At 36.5% G+C, this 20,735-nt stretch overlaps 3 protein-coding genes across 3 annotated transcripts; 1 reads left to right on the forward strand and 2 right to left on the reverse strand.

Moving 5' to 3' along the window:
* Positions 1-1,939: 1,939 nt before the first annotated feature.
* Positions 1,940-4,015, forward strand: LOC145642599 (uncharacterized). Its single transcript, XM_081693792.1, has one exon. It carries the CDS (start codon positions 1,940-1,942, stop codon positions 4,013-4,015), a length of 2,076 nt encoding a protein of 691 aa, XP_081549918.1.
* An 8,400-nt stretch (positions 4,016-12,415) lies between these two features.
* LOC145642600 (uncharacterized) lies at positions 12,416-14,725 on the reverse strand. The gene has a single exon (XM_081693793.1). The coding sequence runs from the start codon at positions 14,723-14,725 to the stop codon at positions 12,416-12,418; it is 2,310 nt and encodes a 769-aa protein (XP_081549919.1).
* A 3,130-nt stretch (positions 14,726-17,855) lies between these two features.
* On the reverse strand, positions 17,856-19,296 carry LOC145555648 (UPF0481 protein At3g47200-like). The gene has a single exon (XM_081617391.1). It carries the CDS (start codon positions 19,294-19,296, stop codon positions 18,010-18,012), a length of 1,287 nt encoding a protein of 428 aa, XP_081473517.1. The 3' UTR covers positions 17,856-18,009.
* Between the last annotated feature and the right edge of the window lie 1,439 nt (positions 19,297-20,735).

Here is a 20,735-nt window from a genome sequence, read left to right on the forward strand (position 1 = left end):
TCTTCCGAAGGGAATGGGAGGGCTTGGCATTCGGGCGACGACGAACTTGAATGATGCTCTTCTCTTTAGACAAGTGGCTAGGATGCACTGTAATCCTCAACTTTTGGTAGCTCGGTCTTACTCACCGGTGCATGCCTGCACAATGTGCGATGGAAGGGCCTCGACCGCAATACGGGCTAATGCTTCCTGGGGAAGAAGGGGTCTCCATAATGTGGCAAACAAGTTGGTGTCTGGCTTTGCCTGGAAAGTTGGAAATGGTGAAAAAATAAACTATGCCAGTATGAGATGGATGAATGGTGAGGTGCCTGTCCTTAACTCTAATCAGGTGCTTAGTGGGATAGGAGCAGGGAAGGTAAAAGATTTAATGACCATTTCCCATGAAAGAGGATGGGATGCTGGGGCAATTAGGCAAAAGTTTGAATGGGATTCGGCACGACAGATTTTAGAAATGGAGATTCCTGCTACAAACAAGGATGACTTTTTATATTGGAAAGGTCATAAATCTGGTGTCTACACGGTCAAGACAGGCTACGCGTTCTTATGTCAACAGAATCGAGAAATAACTAATGGTATGAGGGAGGATTCTTTCTTCAAGCTGATTTGGAAGCTGAGGATCCCCCCTAAATGGAGCATATTCCTGTGGAAGCTGATTTTAAATGGGTTAGCTGTTAAAGAAAATTTACATCGTAGAGGGATTCCAGTTGAAGATGGTTGTGGGGTTTGTGAGGACAATGTGGAAGATTTGCAACACCTTTTTTGTTTATGCTCTCTGGCTAGGTATGCTTGGCTTAATTGCCCATTGCATATCAGCTCTGAAATTGATGGGTCTATTCCGTTGCGACAATGGATCCAGAGATATATCCTGCTGTTCTATAGCGAGGATGGGATTGATAGTGATCGTGTCACTACCTTTATAAGTGTGTTATGGGGTCTGTGGACGGCTAGAAATGGAAGAGTGTTCAGGTATGAAAATGAACATATTTCAGCGCTTGAACGTCATTTGGAGAAGGGCAATAAGGATTTATCTATTTTCTTGAAGCCGGATGTGAGAAGTTTGGGTGTGATACATGAGATGGAGGCCATTGGGGGACCTCCGCCAGGTTTCCAGAGAGTGCGTATAGGTAGTGCAATTGAAGAGCCAACCAGTGGCGGACCCACCCTTGGTCCTGGTGGGTCACGTGACCTAGCAGCAAAAAAAAAAAAAAAATTAAATTTTTAAAAAAACCACGGGCAGGTCTACTGGAAGGGGGGAAAAGAAACAAAACCAAAACCAAAAACAAAACAACGCACTCTCAAATCTCTATCTCTCTCTTCGTGAATCGTGACTCACTCGCCACCGGCACCGGACGTCGCCACTCGCCGCCGCCCGCCTCACCGGCGCACCGCCTCGCCGTCGTTCCATCCGCATACACTGAACACACACTCGGTGCTCTTCAACTCTTCTTGCTGCCAGGTAAGTTTATTTTTAAGTTTTTAAATTTGTAAATTATACCCAAATTGTTGAATTGTTGGGTTGAGTACTTGAATTTGTGATTAATTGAGTTGGTTATGTAACTTAATCTCGTCAATTAGTGTGTGTTCTATTGTTTTTTGAAATTGTTGATAATTTATCAATTTAGGGAGTTAGGGTTTCTGATTTTTTAGGAATTGAATTGCTGATTTTTTTTTTTTTTTTAGGAATTGAAATTGTTTCCTGTAAATTGATAATTTAATATTATAAATTGTTTCCTGTAAATTGATATTATAAATTGACAGTAAAATTGATTAATTGATGATTTCATATTAGAACTTAGGGTTTCTGTTTTTTTTTTTTTTTTTTTTTTTTTTTTTGGAATTGATTAGTTTAGATAATTGCATATGTGGATTGTAATTGAAGCATTTGTGGTTTTCTTAATCTAATTGTTAATGTAACTTAATTTTCAGAATGAAAAGGAAAAAAATGTGTGATATCACAAGTTTCTTTGGTCCGAAAAATCCCCCTCCTCCACAAAGTCCTCCTCCTCCACAAAATCCTTCTCCTCCACCTCCTCCTCCTTTACAAGATCCACCTCCTTCACCACAAAATCCTTTTCCTCCATCTCCTCCACCACAAAATCCTCTTCCTCCACCTCCTCAAAATCTTTCTCCACATCAAGAAAGTGAACAACATTCTTCTCCATCACATAACTTTACTCTCAATGAAGATGGAGAATTTATTCCTAAAGTTACTTCAAGTCCTAGAGTTCGGGTTGATAATGGAAGATTAAGTGAAGATGATATTGCTAATCTTCCACAAGACCCGGGACAAAGGAGAAAAATGAGTGATTTTCATCCTGATGATAGAGATTTAGTGAGGAGGACATACCTTCAAAGAAAGCCTTGCCAACCTCAAGATTTTGAATATCCTCAAACATTTTTCGGAACTAAGAGGCGTCGATTTAATGTCAAATGGTTTGATACTTGGGGCTCTTGGCTGGAATATAGTGTTTCCAAAGATGCTGCTTTTTGCTTCATTTGCTATCTATTCAAGGATGATAACACTTTTGGAGGTGATGCTTTTGTTTGTGATGGTTTTCATGCTTGGAATCGATTAAACACAATTCGAGATCATGCAAGCAAACACATGAGTGCTCACCATAAAGCTGTGACTGCCATGGAGTTATTCAAGCAACAAAAGGGTAGTATTATCACTGCTCTATCAAAGCAAACGGCGGAAACTAGAAGTGCTTATCGTAAGCGATTGGAGGCTTCAATCACAACCATTAGGTGGCTTTTACTTCAGGGGCTACCTTTTCGTGGTCATGATGAAAAAGAAAGTTCATTGAATAAAGGTAATTTTATTTCTCTATTGACTCTTCTTTCTAAACATGATCTTGAATACTCCAAAGTTGTTTTCAAAATGGCACCCGGTAATTGTCAACTTACTTCTCAAACTATCCAAAAAGATATCATCCATGCTTGTGCAAAAGAAACAACTAAAGCAATACTTGAAGATCTTAATGGTGGTTTTTTTGCTATCCTTGCTGATGAGTCTGTCAATGTTTCCGATAAGGAACAATTGGCTCTTTGTTTGAGATATGTTGGTAAAAAGGGAGAAGTGTGTGAAAGATTTCTTGGTGTTGTGCATGTTGCTAATACTACTTCCTTGACTCTTAAAGCTGCTATTGAGTCATTACTCATGGAGTATTCTTTGACTTTCTCTCAAGTTCGGGGTCAGGGCTATGATGGGGCAAGTAATATGCAAGGTTCAATCAATGGTCTCAAAACTTTAGTATTGAATGAATGTAAACAAGCATACTTTGTACATTGCTTTGCTCGTCAACTTCAATTGACACAAGTTGCCCTTGCTAAAAAAAATTCAAATTGTGCTTGGCTATTTGTTGATGTACTTGCACCTCTCTTGAACTTTGTGGGAGGTTCACCTAAGAGGAAAGAATTTCTTCGAGAAAAACAAGTTGATCAAGTTGTTGAGGCATTATCCTTAGGTGAAGTTGAATCAGGAACTGGTTTGAATCAAGAACGTGGCTTAGGTAGACCTTGTGACACTCGTTGGGGGTCTCACTTTAAAACAATTTTGAATGTGCTTGATTTATATCCTACAATCTTGAAGTCGCTTGATTCCATTGCCAAAGTTTCCGATACAGTTGATTCAAATAAAGCACAATCTATCACACACTTGTTGATGTCATTTGATTTTGTATTTGTGGCACATTTGATGGTTGCTATATTTGGGATTACAAATGAGTTGAATGTGGCTTTGCAAAAACATGATCAGGATATTGTAAATGCAATGGAAATGGTTGATGTAACCAAGTTTAATCTGCAAAAGTTGAGAGATGAAGGATGGGATTCTCATTTGGAGGAAGTTACTTCTTTTATGGATAAACATGGAATTAAGGTTCCTAACATGGAGAGGAGATATCATGTTCCCGGGAGAAGAATGTATAGAGGTAATGGCTCACAAGTGACAAATCTTCATCATTTCCGGGTTGAAGTTTTTCTTAGTGTCATTGATCTTCAACTACAAAAATTGTAAAATAGATTCCCGGAGGTAAGTAAGGAACTACTTGTATGTATGTCTTACTTTAATCCCACTAATGGTTTTGCTTCATTTGACAAAAGTAAATTGATTCAACTTGCCAAATTCTATCCTAATGAATTTCCAAGTAATGAATTGAAATTTTTTGGTTATTCTCTTGATAATTTCATCGTTGCTATGAGAAATGATGAGAGGTTTTGGAATTTGAAGAGTCTTAGTGAGCTTTCCGTGAAACTTGTTAAGACGGTAAAGCATGAAACTCATGAACGAGTGTACTTGCTTTTGAAGTTGGTTCTAACTCTACCCGTTGCAACGGCAAGTGTAGAAAGGGTATTTTCAGGAATGGTGCAAGTGAAAGATAAATTACGTAATAGCATGGGAGATCAAATGTTGAATGATTGCTTGGTTACTTATATAGAGCGAGATATGTTTTTGAATAATGACATGAATGATATTATAGATCGATATCAAAACATGAAAACTCGTAGAGAGCAATTGTAATTTCCTTTATTTGGTTGTAATATGGATATTTATTACTTTTGGAATGTATTTTTTTTTTTTAAATATTAGCTTTTTTTTTAATATTCTTGCATTAATTATTGATTAGTAGTCGGTGGTGACCTAGCACCCGAAAAATCCTGGATCCGCCACTGGAGCCAACCAACGATTTTGACAACAACAGGGAAGTCACAGTCATGTGCGATGGATCGTGGCATAAGCAGTCGGGGAATGGTGGTTATGGTTGGGCTTTTTCTCTTCCAGGTAAGGATTTTAAGGCTGGAGGGGGAGGCTTTTGCAAGGCAAGTTCGGCTCTACATACAGAGCTTAGAGCTTGTCTAGAAGGAATCCGATGGGCGCTTTGTAAAGGCTTCAGGAGAATTTGGGTTTATACAGATTCAAGCGAGGTTGTGAATTTAATTCACAATCCGCAACGTGCTGATATTAGGTACTACTGGACAATCCAGGAGCTCCGCCAACAGGGGGAGCAATTACATAGCGGTATGATTTGGAAGGTTAGCAGGGATCAAGTCCGACAGGCACATGTCTTGGCAAATGAGTGCAGGACCAATTTCAGTAGCTTTAGTGTTGTTTAATTCTCCTTTTTCTTTTCAGTTTGCTTTTGTCAAAAAAAAAAAAAAAAAAATTCCAAATTCTTTTTATCTAAACACAAAAAATCGGATGAATGCATCTAATTTCATCATTATCTTTTGTTCAGAAGTAGCCCACTTACACTACTCTCTTGAAACACGGTTTGCGTTTCCCTAAGCAATAAATATGAGGGTCAAATCAACTAAATTCACCTCACCTCCCAAACGACACCTCACTTCACCAATTTACCTCCACCATAAAAGATGTCAGCCTCACAAAAATTTACACCACACAAAAATTACCTTCTCTCTCATCACTCCGATCAAAATTACTCTCCAATGTCTACCTCTCTAAAAACCCAAATTGAAGCCAACTTAAACACAAACCCAATTCCAGACATTACCATGGAAATCCCACCGGAAATTACTCCCATTGAAGACCAAGAGCCTCCAAAAGTGGATTCAACCACCGAATCTCAGTCTTCTCGAAAAAGGAAATTCGATGACATGCAAGAAGAAGAAGAAAGCACTCCGAAACTAGGGGTCAATTACCGGGACAAGCCAGCAGCCATGAAAAGGCAAGAGAAGATTAGTGATCACTTTGTGACAGGTTTGGCTATTAATCTTCCTTGGTGTAAGTTTGTTAAGTTGTATGAACTGCTTGATTTAATTGAGGCTCAAAATTGGGTGAATTTGTTGAGTGAATGCTTTAATCGGAGTATGTATGTTGATGCTATGAGGGATTTTTGCAAAAGTTTCAAATACTCTAAAGGTGTTATTCGCTGCTGTGTTTATGAAAAAGAAATTGAGTTTGATGCGATGTACTTGGCTGAGTTGTTTGATGTTCCTAATACTGGATATGCCTTGTATTTTAAAATTAATGTGATAAGGAACCCTCTTCTTGATGCAAATATTGATGAGATAGTAGAGTTTCTAGGTGGAGACCCGGAGGAAACCTACATAAATCACAATGACCTAACCCCTCTTGACAAAATTCTGCTAAAGTTTGTTTTCAATGATATTATCCCTCGCATCCGAATGAGAGACAGTGCCAACAAGCTTGACTCTGTTCTCATTTACTGCCTAGCCAAAAAGATCCAAATCAACTTTCCCTCTATCATGGTCCAACATCTCTCCCACCGTGTTCCAAAAGGTTGGAAGGTGGGATATGGTAACCTTCTCACCTATGTCTTTGAAAGCTTTGGCATTTCCTTTGTTGATAAAGAACCCCTGCCCCTTAAAAACATCGAGTACATGCAACCCATTTTCCTTGAAAACCATAAGATGAAGGTTGTAGATGGATGTTTTGAGGTTGTGCTGGAGGAAAAGCATAAAAGGCCAAAGGAAGTAGGTGCCATAGCTGAGGGGGAAGAAGAGAGAGCCACTGGGATAATAGAGGGAGTAGTGCAGGACGTTCAGGAGGAGGAAGAGGAAAAGGTGGTTGAGAAAGTGACTGAGACAGGGGGAAGGAAGAAAAGGAAGAGCTTGAGGTTGATGAAGAAAAAGGAGACCTCTGCCCCCATTTTCATTGATATCTCAGGGGTGCAAGAGGATTTGTAGAAAGTCACAATTTCTCCTATTTTGGGCAAGTATGCATCTGCAGGTACAGGCTTTGCAACTTTCAGTTCCCCACCTAAGGTTCCCAGTAAGGATGTCAAGGAGATGAAGGATATGCTCCTGAAGGTGCTGAAGGAACAAGAGGATTCAAAGGTGAAGATGGAGGAACTGAAGAAGAGTGTGCTCACTCTAGATGCTGATGTGAAGGAATTGGTCAAGAGCTCAGAACAGGGGAGACAGTCCACTGTGAAGGACATAGTGTCTCAAATCAGCAAGAAGGTGGAGGATCTTGCTGTTGATGATGACCAGAGCATTGCTTCTTAACCTACCTTTCTTTGCAACCTTTTTATGTTGATGAAACTTATATTTTATCTACTTTTGGGAACAATTTTCATTTCGGTCTGTAATATTTTGGGCACTTTTTATTTCTTTTGGCAAACTTGCAAATTTGGTACATTGGCCAATGTTTTAAATCGGTTTTGGATGATTATAATCTATGTTTCTTTTGCCTATATGCTTTGTGAATGTTTTTTCTCTATGCATGCTTCTTGTCTTAACACTTAACCACTAGATGGTGTTGTGTTATGGTATACTCTATGCTTGTATGTTAGTTTTTGATAATGCCAAATGGGGGAAAAGGATGCAAACTATCAAGGAAACTTAATCATTCTATGGTCTCTGTTCGAAATCTTCACAAACTGCCTAATCTCTACAACAGGTATAATGTATATACAAGTTTTTTCAAGTTTTTCAGTTTTTCAGTTTTTCCTTAAGTTATTTATTTATGCATTGTTTTTATTTCCTTAACATTAGTTTCCATTCTGCATTATATTTTGTTTTTGCATTTCCTTTCTTTAAGAATAAAATGGATTGTCTCTGTTTCCTTGTAAGTAAGTTTGGTTTGTTTGTCATCATCAAAAAGGGGGAATATTGTTTGACTTAATGATTTTAATGATGACACAACCGCACTTACTTACAAACTAATAAGTGCTTGATTGTTTAAGTGTGTACTCAGTTACAAATACTAGGAGAATGAAGTGTCTTGTAAAAATACCATAAGGAACAAGAAGGCCAGAAGTAGAGCTAGCCATATAGAAGAGTTCCCTCACAGGAACTGGCGCTTCAGAGAAGAAGCCTCTTCAAAGAAGAGAATTTCCTCCCAAGGAACAGAAGCCTCGGAGTAGATGCTTCATCAGAGAACATGAAGACTAAATATATTTTTATATTTTAGGATTTATGTAAGTATAAGAGATTAATTGGCACTCGAAAAATCTGTGTGGAATTGGTCTAAAAGATAAAATATGTGCATGCTAGTTTTTAGGAAAACTGTTATCATTTAAACGTTTATCTTTTTCTCAAATTAAAAAGATTTTATTTTATTCCTTTTTCGGATTTTTGAAAAATATCTTTTACAAAATAAAATCTCCCATGTTTTCCAAAACTTGCGGCCTACTCTCCCATGTTCTTCTTCAGTCATGGTTTTGCACATTGAGGAGTTCATAGTTCCTTAATTCAAGGGACATGATCTTCTTAGTGGGTATGAGTAGTGGCGTAATGGATTTGCTGCACAAAGAGGTGTTTCCAATATGTTTATTGCTCTATAAATAGTTCATGATTTCTGATGGAAAAACTCACCCTTGCTCACATAAGTTTTCAAGCTTCAAATCGAGTCAAGTGTCAATTCCACACAAGTTCATTAGAGTGTGCTTAATGTTCTTATACTAGAGTTTGTTTATTTTTCGAGTTGTAATTTGGGGAATGGGGAATTTCGAGTGAACGTTTGTGTATGAGAAAGAGAAGTGAAAGAGAAGAGAACAGAGAACAGAGAACAGAGAACAGAGAACAGAGAACAGAGAACAGAGAACAGAGAACAGAGAACAGAGAAGTGAGAAGAGAGAAAGAGAAGAGAAGAGTAACAAGTTGGGTGACTTGTTCCTCAGGGTCTCAAGTTCGTAGAGGAACTTGAGTTTGAGTCGTTAGCTTGTAATACGATAATTTGCCCTATTATAGTGAAGATTCTTTTCCCAAAATCCCAAGTGGTCGTGGTTTTTCTCCTTGTTAGGGCCAAGGAGTTTTCCACGTAAAATCTCTCTTGCATTCTTTAGTTCCTTTAGTTAATCTTTCAGTTCCTTTAGCTAACTTAATTTTAATTCCGCAAAAAGTTTGGCTAATCTCTCATACTACAATTCAAACCCCCCCCCTTCTTGTAGTATTCTTTAAAACAACACTATGTTTAGAGTAGTTGGTTTTAAGTCGTAGTTATTCTTCATTAGCTTCATATAAAAGCAATGAATAAACTCGGTTGTCATCATTCGGATACAAGTTTGATTGTTCATTGATTTGTATTTGTAATACTATGGTTAATTAGTTATTGAGCTTGTCTCAAAAAATAGTTTATTGAGTCACTACAAGATATTATATCAAAGAGGGCAATTAAAATCGTCCTCTTAGGTTCAAATTTCGCCCTATTAGGCAAAGAGGGCGATTTTGAAATCGCCCCCAGGTTGCCCTATTAGCTTCGTCCTATTAGCTTCAAAGGACATACAAATGTTTCGCCCTCTTTGTTAAATATCAAAGAAGGCAAAAAATTTCGCCCTCTTTGATCAATATCAAATAGGGCAAAATTTTCGCCCTCTTTGATTGAATCAAGCAAGACGAAATGTTTCTTTGCCCTCTGAAAACAACTCAAACAAGTCAATTGATATTGCCCTCCTTGCTCAAACTTCGCCCTGTTTGATCAAATTTTAAAGGGCAAAACCAAAGTCGCCCTCTTTGTTCAATTTTTAGTTTTTTAAAAAAATAATTCTAAGAGTATTAGCAAAAGTATTTAATAATTCTAGGACATTTAGTTAATATAAATTCTAATTTTTTCATTATATATTCTAATTTTGTCATTATATATACAAAAGTATTAACCAAGTTTTCCTAAATAGCAATTATTTAATAATTCTAGGACATCTTTTGCATCTTCAAGCATCCCCTTTTTCCATCTGATCATTTTTCCAAGAAATGCAACCAGCCTTTGGTGTCCTCCATCCCCAAAACATCAGCACACTGACTTGATCCCCTACCTGCAAACATGACAGAAAAGAATATATTAGTAGGAATGTAGGAACTTGATGATGAATAAATGAAACCTTCACCAAATCCTTCTTCTTTTCAATTAAATCAACTTTATTCATACAGAGAATACGCTTTTGTTTTAAATTAGGCTCAGACCCCATGCGCTCTATTAGTCTAATAACCCTTGAATAAGGCCTGAGAATCAAGGACAAATTTGAAGGATCAATAAAATTAAGGATTAGTTATGACTTTGTGAACAAAGATAATACAAATGGAAGTATGAACAGGCATGCATGAAGAATCATACATATGGAACATCAGGAACAACACAAATGTAGTTATCATCACACAACATTGCAATAAATGTCACATATTGGACAAGTTTAATCAATTAAGTTTTGCAGCTGTGATAAAATATCAATAGACAAATATAAGCTGCAAACCATCAGATGCCAGAAAACATTAAGGACTGACATTTAGGCACATTAGAGATGATTGAGAGTTACATACTCCCAAGATCAAAGGAAGCAAAATACAAGTGGAGCTTAACGATTTTAGCAGAATCCAATCCTGAATTAAAATTATCCCCTGGTGATTTACTTTCACATTTCATGATTTAAAAAAAAATTGAGAACAAACGCATAAATAGTCACAGAAGTTACATATGCATAGACTAAATCAGTGTATCAGTTATAAAAACCCTATGCCCAAACTCAATGAAAATTCAGAAAAAAAACAAGTCAAAACTTTACGATTAATCCAACTTGGAGTAGCTCAGCAAAATTGGCAGAAAGCAACGTACATATCATAATAAAATATTTAGATGGCAGTCAGTAGAATGGGAAAAATTCTCTATAAAGTATTAATAGAAGTAGTGATTTACTCCACATACAACATACTTTGACAGTTAACCATGGCTGGCCAAAAATATCAAAGTAGAAAAAGATACTTTGTATAAAATATTACCTCTATCAAGCATCAAGGCCAATCTTCTCCATGATTAACCGAAGCTTTTGTTCTAGGTCGTCTTGTTTCTTCTTAGACGCTTCCAATTCAGCTCGCATAATATTATTTTCATTTTGTAGTTTTTCAACATTTTGTTCCAGCTCAGCTCTTCCTATCTTTCCATCTTTAGATGACACCGGGTGCCCTTTGCCTAAACCTCGGGCATAACCTGAACGATGTCCAAGAACCTTCACATAAGCTTCTTCAAGAATAAGATTATCAACCCCCTTTTCACCAATTTCCTTCTCATGAAACTCCTTTAATTCCTTGAACTTCTCCTCAGCCTCATCGTCAAACTTCCCATTTTTATGCCTTACAAGATAAAACAAAGCCAGAATTTTAGTATAAAGAAAAATAAAGTGTTCGTGCATTAGACAAATATACAATATACCTCTTTGACTTCTCCCATAACTTTAAATACATGGGATCGTCTTTAGCTTGGGATGAGGTGACGTTTGAACTAGAACCATTATTTTCGGTGACCTCATTCTAATTTTCACAAGCTTGTGCCTCAAGTTCCTATCAAATCATATACATACACTTGTTAATTTTTGTTTTCTGATACAATCTAAAACTTATTTTGTTGTTAGAAGATCAAGGAGAATACAGTCAGCAGAGTTTCAGAGTCACAGCAGCTAAGACAGAGACAAATTCAGCCAAGACAGAGAACAGATTCAGCCAAGACAAAGAACAGATTCAGCTAAGACAGTGAACAGATTCAGCTAAGACAGAGACAGAGACAGACATTAACAATAACTTATACTCACCAATTCATAAATTATGCGAGCTGTTGATTTCGCACCACATGCCGACTTGATCTTCTTTGCAAGAGCATTTGCCCGATTCTTCTCGCTCCTTTCCTACAGATTACAAAACAACATATAGGATTAGTAAAGGGGAAGAAAACAATCTTCTTTGCAGAATTCTGATTACAAGAGCATTCCCATAACTTACCTTTTGTTTAGGAGAGCTCCAATAGTTATAAACAAGCCACTTCCATTGTTCAAGTTTTATTGAAGGTGGGCAAGCATGCTCCGCCTCTAATAAAGATTTGCGATTTGAAAAATAGTCGGCCTTCAACCTTTCTCTCCAATGCCTATAAAGGGTTAAGCATTGAATCCTTATTGCTTTGCGGATGTGTGAACCTTCACCCAATTCGTACTTTGACTACAAAAATATTCAAATTTAGTGATATGAACCTTTTAATAGCAATGACAGCGATTACGAGTTTACGACCCAATATAAATCATGAAGGAGTGAAGGACCATGCCAAAGTGATAAAAATGCATGTGTTAAAAGATATTGTTCTTCATGAAATCATCTGACAGTAAAAGTCCTGTTCGATCTTATATTGATCATATGACCATTTTATATGCAGGAAGTTTTCAATCAGTAGACTAGTTGCAGAATTATTCTGAGCTCAAAACAATATAATGCATCGAAGTTATAAATAGATGTAAAAGACACTGATTCATATACTGAATCCTAATCTGATTACATTATGATGTAATAGACCAACATTTGCTACTTCATAATACTACCACAACACACATTATTTATGAGCCAAAGTGATTTAACCTTTATAATCCAAAGCCAAAAAGTAATAAAAGGTTTTGAGCTACAAATTAAACAATCACATATTAAACAATCACATATTAATGTAGATGAGCTACAAGATTACCTTTCAAATCGATATTGCCAACGATATTGCACTGGCCCAGCAAGCTAGCTTGGCCTCAGTAGCCAAGTGGATTGGGAGGTGAACCATAATATCAAAGAACAATGGAATAAACACCTTTTCAAGCTTACAAAGATTTATTGCAATACTCTTTTCCAATCGCTCCAACACATCAATTTTTAGAGTTTTGAAGCACAATTGCTTAAAAAACAAGCTTAGCTCAACCAAAGGTTCTAACACTTGCTTAGGCAAAATGCCTTGAAATGCCGGTGTAAGCAAATCTTGCATAAAAACATGACAATCATGGCTCTTCATGTTCGAGATTTTTCCATCTTCTACACTTGCACATCGAGCTATGTTAGAAGAGTAACCATCTGACACTTTAACCTTAGACAACCACTCCGATACTCTACGCCTCTCAAGCAATGTCAATTGATAAGGAGCTCTAGGAATGGCATATTTATCACCTATCTTGATAGGTCTCAATTTCTCATGCATGTTCAACTTCAACAAATCCTTTCGTACATTCAAAGTGTCCTTTGTCTTATTAGGAATATCAAGTACAGTTGCTAAGATACTATCACAAATATTTTTTTCAATATGCATCACATCTAAGTTATGCCTTACCAAAAGCTTACTCCAATAAGGGAGTCTAAAGAAGGTACTAAACTTCTTCCATTGGCCAAACAAGTATCTTTTGGTTCTCTTTCTCTTCTTCCCAAATATCACATTCGGAACACCATCAAAGGCTTCTACTATCTCATCCCCCGACAAAGGGATAGGAGGTGGTCGTCTTTCTATTTCTCCATTGAATGATTTTCTATCCATTCTCCATCTATGATCGGGATCCAAGAATCTATGATTAGCATCAAAGAATTCTTTTTTTCCAAGCTTCAATCTCTTGTGTGAGGTATCTATGTGACATGATGGACAAGCAAGTTTACCACAAGTACTCCAACCACACAAATTTCCATAAGCAGGAAAATCACTCATTGTCCACAATAGGGCTGCCTTCATTATAAAGTTTTGGCGACTATGTGAATCATAAGTTTTCACCCCAACTTCCCATAATTCTTGAAGTTCATCAATCAATGGTTCTAAGAACACATCAATATCCATTCCAAGAGACTTGGGACCAGGAATTAGGAGTGACAACATGATGTATGGATTTGTCATGCACATCCATGGTGGAAGATTGTATGGCACCAAAAACACTGGCCAAATGTTGTAATTAGCGCCAAAATGTCCACCGGGATTGAAACCATCAGTCGAAAGACCTAATCTCACATTACGTGGATCGATTGAAAACTCTGGAAATGATTCATCAAGCTTCTTCCATGCCATTGAATCGGATGGGTGTCTTAATATGTTGTCATCAAGTTGTTGCCTCTCTTTATGCCATCGCATGTGCTTTGCAATTTTCGATGACATGAAAAGCCTTTGAAGCTTTGGCACTAAAGGAAAATGGCGTAGAACCATACGAGGTACCTTAGGCATTCTTTGTGAGGCCCCTTGAGATTCCGAGAAGGTAACACTATCATCAAATTCACTGCTACCTTCCTTCCATCTTGACTCCTCACAAATAGGGCATGAATCAGCATTTTCATACTCTTTTCTATAAAGTATGCAATGATTGACACAAGCATGAATCTTCACATAATTCAACCCAAGGTCTTTTGTGTACTTCTTGGCTTCATAAGAGCTTTTTGGAAAGTTTGGGTCATAATTAAAGGCCTTTTGTAATGCACTTAGGAGCCCACTAAATGATTTCTCACTCCAACCCCCACTAACTTTAAGGTGTAAGAGAGTTACAATGAATTCAAGCCTTGAAAATGTTTTACAACCCGAAAATAGCTCTTCTTCTGCATCTTTCATCAATTTATAAAACTTATCGGGAATCTCAGAACAATCTCCACCCCCTTCATCCCCATCGTGCTCCTCCCGCACTACATTTGTCGCATCATGTACCAAAGAAGCCATCTCTTCTGATACAAGAGGATCTTCATCATATAACTCATCACCTTCCTCCTCGGACATCTCCATCTCACCGATGTCAAGGGATTGTTCCTCTCCATGGAATACCCATGGATTGTAATCAGGGTCTATTCCCACTCGAAGAAGATGAACACGCATTGTCGATTGGTCATGGTCAAAGTAATTTCGACAATTCAAACAAGGACACCTCTTCTTATCCCCAGAATTAGGGTTAGTGTCCTTGAAAGCAAAATCAAGAAAGTATTTAACACCATTTCGGTAACTTGGTTGAAGCCTACCTTTCAACCCTTGAACATGCATCCAACTTCTATCATTATCCATTCTATATTACATAAAACAATATATAAGTATACCACACTGTTATAAAAAATTGCATAGGCTTATGAGTGTCAAAATAGGATTTATATCACTATTATGCTAAATGTTAATTGGGTGGTTGAATGATGAAGATGCTAACATAATGATAAGCATAAGCAAATCACATGAGCTAGAAAAATCACTTCGAGTATCAATGTCTGCCAAAATAACATTATTATCATTAACTTGCTAACATGATGAACTATCACTAGTGTATATTTAATTATAATAGGTACATATCCTCTAAACTTTTTGATTTCCTTTTTTAACAACAATATAGCATTCTGATTTCCTTTTTTTATGCACTTGATAAAAGTCCATCATCAACTTACAATTTTATAGCTAATATCAACTATAAAAGGGTAGTGCTGATCTATGAAAGAAAAACACATATATAGGAGCAAGATTGCATATATCAACTTACTTTTAGTTCTGAATACAAGGCACACGAATCAGAGTTGCATATATAGGTATATACAGACATGAAATGCAGTGTATAAAATGTAAAGAGTACCAAACCTACTCAGCTCACCAATCATCATTGTGTTCTTAAAAATTCACCAATCATTCACACTAGCACTACCACAACCACAATCACAGAATCTGAATCAAATTCTAAACTCCCAACTTAATAATCTCATCATCATCATCATCATATTCATGGACCCGAATTTCCAGCTCAATATTCCAAAATATCAATTGTATAAATATAACTTATAATAATGTCAATAATTATGTACATTATAGAAGATTCTCCAGTATTTTTGCTTCTCCAGTTTCTTCTATTTCTTATTGTTATTTTCCTCTTTACTCGAATTGCAATTCTCTTCGTTTTTCATCAGTTTCATCGTTATGTTTTATATTGTTTCTTCATAAGCTATCTGACATTACTAGCATAAATAACAACTCCAAATAACTTGCAAAATCAACAAATTGACAAAAAAATCAACAAATTTAGAGCAATACTAACATGCAGGAACAAATTGACAAAAAAATCAACAAATTGACAAAAAAATCAACAAATTAAGAGCAAGGATTTCGAGAATCAACAAATTCTTACAAATCAAAAGCTTAATCACATAGTTTTAAGCCAAAATTTACCAAAATTTTGAGACACCTGAACGTCTTGCAATCTGACCGACTTCGAGCAATGATTTGGAGCGAAATCTGACCGACTTCGAGCACTGAATCGAGCGAAGAATCTGAACGTCTATTAGGAGTGAAGAATTAAAGCAAAGAATTAGGTCGAAGAATTAGAGCGAAAAATCTGAACGAAGATTTAGGGTTCATACATTTTTGGGGGAAAACGTTCAGAGAGAAAACGTTTAACTTTTTAATTTTTTATGTCCTTTTGTTTTGATAGAGAAAACCTTTGTTTTATTTTATTAAAATATTTATTGACTAACGAGGGCAAAAAAGGAAGTCTCCCTTTTTGCTATTGACCAACGAGGGCGAAAATGGAATTCGCCCTGTTTGTTTGAAATACAAAGACGAAAGTAACATTAGCCCTGTTTGTTTCTTTTAAGTTTTGTAAAATAGAAAAAACGTTTACATTATATTTTATTGAACAACGAAGGCGAAAATGGAATTTGCCCTCTTTGCTCTATTATAGAGGACGATTTTGTGAATTCGCCCTCTTTGCTCTATTATAGAGGACGAAAAATTAATTCGCCCTGTTTGCTTTGAAGTACAAAGACGAAAGTAACATTCGCCCTCTTTGCTCTATAATAAAAGGGCAATCTTAATTTCGCCCTGCTTGATAAAAACTAACAAGGCAAAATCAAAATCGCCCTCCTTGATCAATGTATATCGCCCTCTTTGATTTTTTGTCTTGTAGTGAGTTGAAGTAGAATTTGTTCCGTTAAAGGAGTTATTGTTGAAGTTTGGTATGTACTTGTTATGTAACAACCAAAATATTAAACTAAATAATTTTAAAATTGATGTGTTTCGATTAACAAAAAATGGAGAAGTAATAAAATAAAGGGAATTTTGACTTTTACCACCTTCAAATAACCACTTAATTGAATTTACCACCTCCAAAAAAAAAAAGATTTACTTTACCACCTCATAAAAAAATTAAACATCAGTTTTACTACCAATCACCTCCAACTAATGGATTCCGTCCATAAATCCGTTAGTGGGGCCTACCTTGCACACGTGTCGCTATATTATTGGGTAAGCTTTAGAAAAAAAATTAAAAAAAAAACAAAAAAAATATTAAAAAACCCCATCCATCAACCGGTGGTTGCTGCCACCGTCGAGACCCCATCACCGGACTGACTACAACCAGCCCCACCACCTGACCGCTACGACCAGCCCCCCCCCCACCTAACCGCTACCAGCCCCCACCACCTAACCGTTACGACCAACGACCCCACCACCTAATAACTACCACCGCAACGCACATCCACAACCACCGCACCGCACCGCACAACCACCACACCGATTTCGACCCCCTTTCCACCAATTTCCGACCTCAAAACCCTAGCCACCACCTAATCACTACGACCAACGACCCCACCACCTAACCGCTAACACCGCATCGCACCGCACCCAGCCACAGCCCCCACACCGGATTTCGACCCCCTTTCACCAATTTCCGACCTCAAAACCCTAGCCACCAAATTCCGACCACCCATATAGCCCCCCTGAATCCGACAACTCTTAAAACCCTAGCCACCACCAAATTCCGCACTCCTAAAACCCTAACCACCACCTAATTCCGATCACCTCCCTAGGTTACACCAAATTCCGACCCCTCCCTTGCCCCCACACGAAATTCCGACCAACCATGGTGTGTTAATTTCGTTGCTGGCTAGGTTGATATGGAAATCGGGGAAGATGAAGAAGAACCGTCAAAAAGGTGGGCCCTACTAACGGAATCATGGACGGAATCCGTTAGTTGGTGGTAAAATCGAATTTTTGGAAATTTTGGTGGTGGTAAAGTAAATCTTTTTTTTTTTGGAGGTGGTAAATTCAATTAAGTGGTTATTTGAAGGTGGTAAAAGTCAAAATTCCCTAAAATAAAATAAAAAAGACGTACATTACTAGAGCAACAAAGATAGATAATATAATTTATTGAAAAAACGTACATTATTAGAGCAACAAAGATAGATAATACATCATATGATCGAATGGCTAGATTTGGCTTGGATTTATATGCTAATTGGATAGCTAGCCCTCATTTTATTATTGGTTAATACAATATCCAGTGCCTTAATGAAATCAAAATATAACTACATTATTAATTAATATAAACTACTATAAATTTGTAATGCTAAGAGAATAAAAACCACCATGATCGACCATGGATAATCGAAACAATCTTTCTTAGACAATAGAGCCTTCCATTTATTCTTCTTCGTCGTGGTAAGATATGCATTCAAATCTTGACAAACTTGAGCGTAATAGAAGCCCGGGTTTCTCATACTTAAGTTTTTGGTAATTCGATTAAAGAGATTAGCCACCTCGTCGTTACTCCCAAAAAAATGCTTAATAATCCCATGTTGAACAAGAATTTGCACGTCTTCTTGAGTGTGAATCAATGCATCGAGGAAGAATAAGTAGTCGATAACATAAGAATCACAAAAATGGTGACATTGCTCGAAAAATACAATGCTTCTAAGAGTTGATTCGGTAGTATCTTGAATTATCAATGTTGGAATATGTAAGACTCCCTTTGAAAATGTAATATCAAGTAAAGTCTTACTTTCACTTGCCATAAACTTAACTCCTAACGTCTTTAGTTCCTTGGCAGTTAAAGGAAGTTCATCAGAATCTACACCATTGGTATACTCGGGCAATTGGTAACGAAGTTTTGTAGGTAAGCAACAAATCCTTAGAAAATCAACAAGGTGCATAATTTTTGGTACCTTCATTAATTTTTCTTTACCTATTGTACTACGTGCAACTTCTCTTCCCGGGAAAAAACTATAGCCTATGAAATTACAAGTAACATCCTTGAAGGAAATATCAGGATAGGCTTCACCAAATGCTACATCGTATAGATGGTTGAGAATGAAAAAAGGTAATTGATTTTCTTCTAAGAATAAATCTTGGTGCACTTGAAGCATCACGTCGTACTTGTTCTCCATAGGATGAGGACCAAGTGAAAATTGATCGGAAAATTCCATAAATAAGAAGATGATAAATGTAGCATCAACCATTACCATCTCAACAAATTCATCACTAGAAAGAGTTATTTTTTCAGCATAATAGGAACGCGCTTCCTCCTCACACTCTCTAATTATATCAATGAATTGACCCAAGGATGTAGCATTATTGTTGCCATTTGTGTAGTTACAAAACTCTAGGAAGCATTTAAGGTGCCTCAATTTTAGGTCATGGGAAGATTTTAGGGTTCGATTCTTATAGTATAAAGGACCAATCGAAACAACTAAAGGGTTGTAACATTCTCTTTTTACCTTAAGTAAATGATTAGGCACCCTATAAATGCAATGCTTAGAGGAAGATCGAGCCAAAGATCCGAGTTGTTGTCGTAGTGAGGTTTCCACATCCTTTATTCTACCAGCCATTCTGTAATAATTAAAATAATAAATTAATTATGTACACTAAGCATTATTGTTCTTTAATTAAACTAGCTAATTATGGGTAGAGTAGAATTAATCTCATAATAATCGTGTTCTATACTTACCAAAAAAAAAAAAAAAAAGCATTAGCACATGTACACTCTAATACTTATAATTAGCTAATAGCAAAGTATAATAATATCCCAAAAAAAATGAGAGAGATGGAAACAAATAGGAAATGTCAAGAGTATTACCTTTAAATAGAAGATCGATTTGAACCTAGCTAGCCCGACCAGAAAAATGTTAGCTAAGCTACGTACTTTAAATAAATCTCGTTTAAAAGGACATTTTATGACTTTGTGTGCGAAGTAGAGAGCTCTATACTACTCGTAATTAAGTGTTTAACACAATTCACTTCCTCAACTATATATATGTATATATATGCTTACATACTCTTAGTCTAATTATTTTTGTATGTAATATAACTAACATCTAGATCAATGTTCAATTATATTATTGACTTGGTAGTTGATTATAATAATAAATAGGATCAGCTGTCTTTCTTGACTTAGCTTGTTTGTACTTTCAGTATATACAAAGATATAGCTGTAGTATTTCACATGGAAGATTCACTCATTTTTATCAGTTTGATTAGAAGTGTACGTTGACAATCATATCGATAAGTAAAGTCAACGATCAACTTGTTCATACTAAAGATTAGTCATAGTTGTCATTAATGTTGTGCATCGAAGCATCTGCATTCAAACTTATTGACTTTCATCGCTTATTTATAAATCACAAGTGGCCATGCATGTGGCTGCTTATTCGTCTTGCTCGCATTTTCTATCTTTATTTTGATCACCTATTGTAGATTGATTATATGATAAGAGGTCATTAGTCTTAATTAAATATGTACGCATCACGCTTCTCCTCATACCTAGTACTAAATTTTTCATTTGAAATTAGAGGTATATGAAATTAAACTTGTGAATAATTTGTCAAATTTGATTTAATTATACACTTTATCAAGCACCACATAGTGACGTAACATATAAGTTAATTACTCCATCCATTCTAAATTAACTTTTTTTTTTTGTTTTTTTTTGGTTTTTTTTGTTTTTTTTGGTGTTTAGAGAGCCACAAAGGCGGGGTAAAAATCGATCCCAAGATCTCTTGTAATTGGGAGGAAAGCTCTAACCACTTTAGTTATCTCTCACTCTCTCTAACTTGTAACCTGTTAGTGTGAATGTGTGATGTCTAGTGGAGTGGGTAATGCCGTAATTGGTATACTATTTCGAGGGACATAAAATAGAGGGTGGATCTTCATTATTGGGCCAATCTCCAATCCTTAATGAATTTGGCCCAGTGGTGGGTCTATAAGACATTAGTCAACGACCCAAATTCAACTTGGCAGAAAAGTTAAATGATAGAACTCCATATATTAT

The sequence above is a fragment of the Chenopodium album genome, chromosome 8 (genome assembly GCF_948465745.1).
Source record: "Chenopodium album chromosome 8, dcCheAlbu1.1, whole genome shotgun sequence".
Lineage (NCBI taxonomy): Eukaryota > Viridiplantae > Streptophyta > Magnoliopsida > Caryophyllales > Amaranthaceae > Chenopodium > Chenopodium album.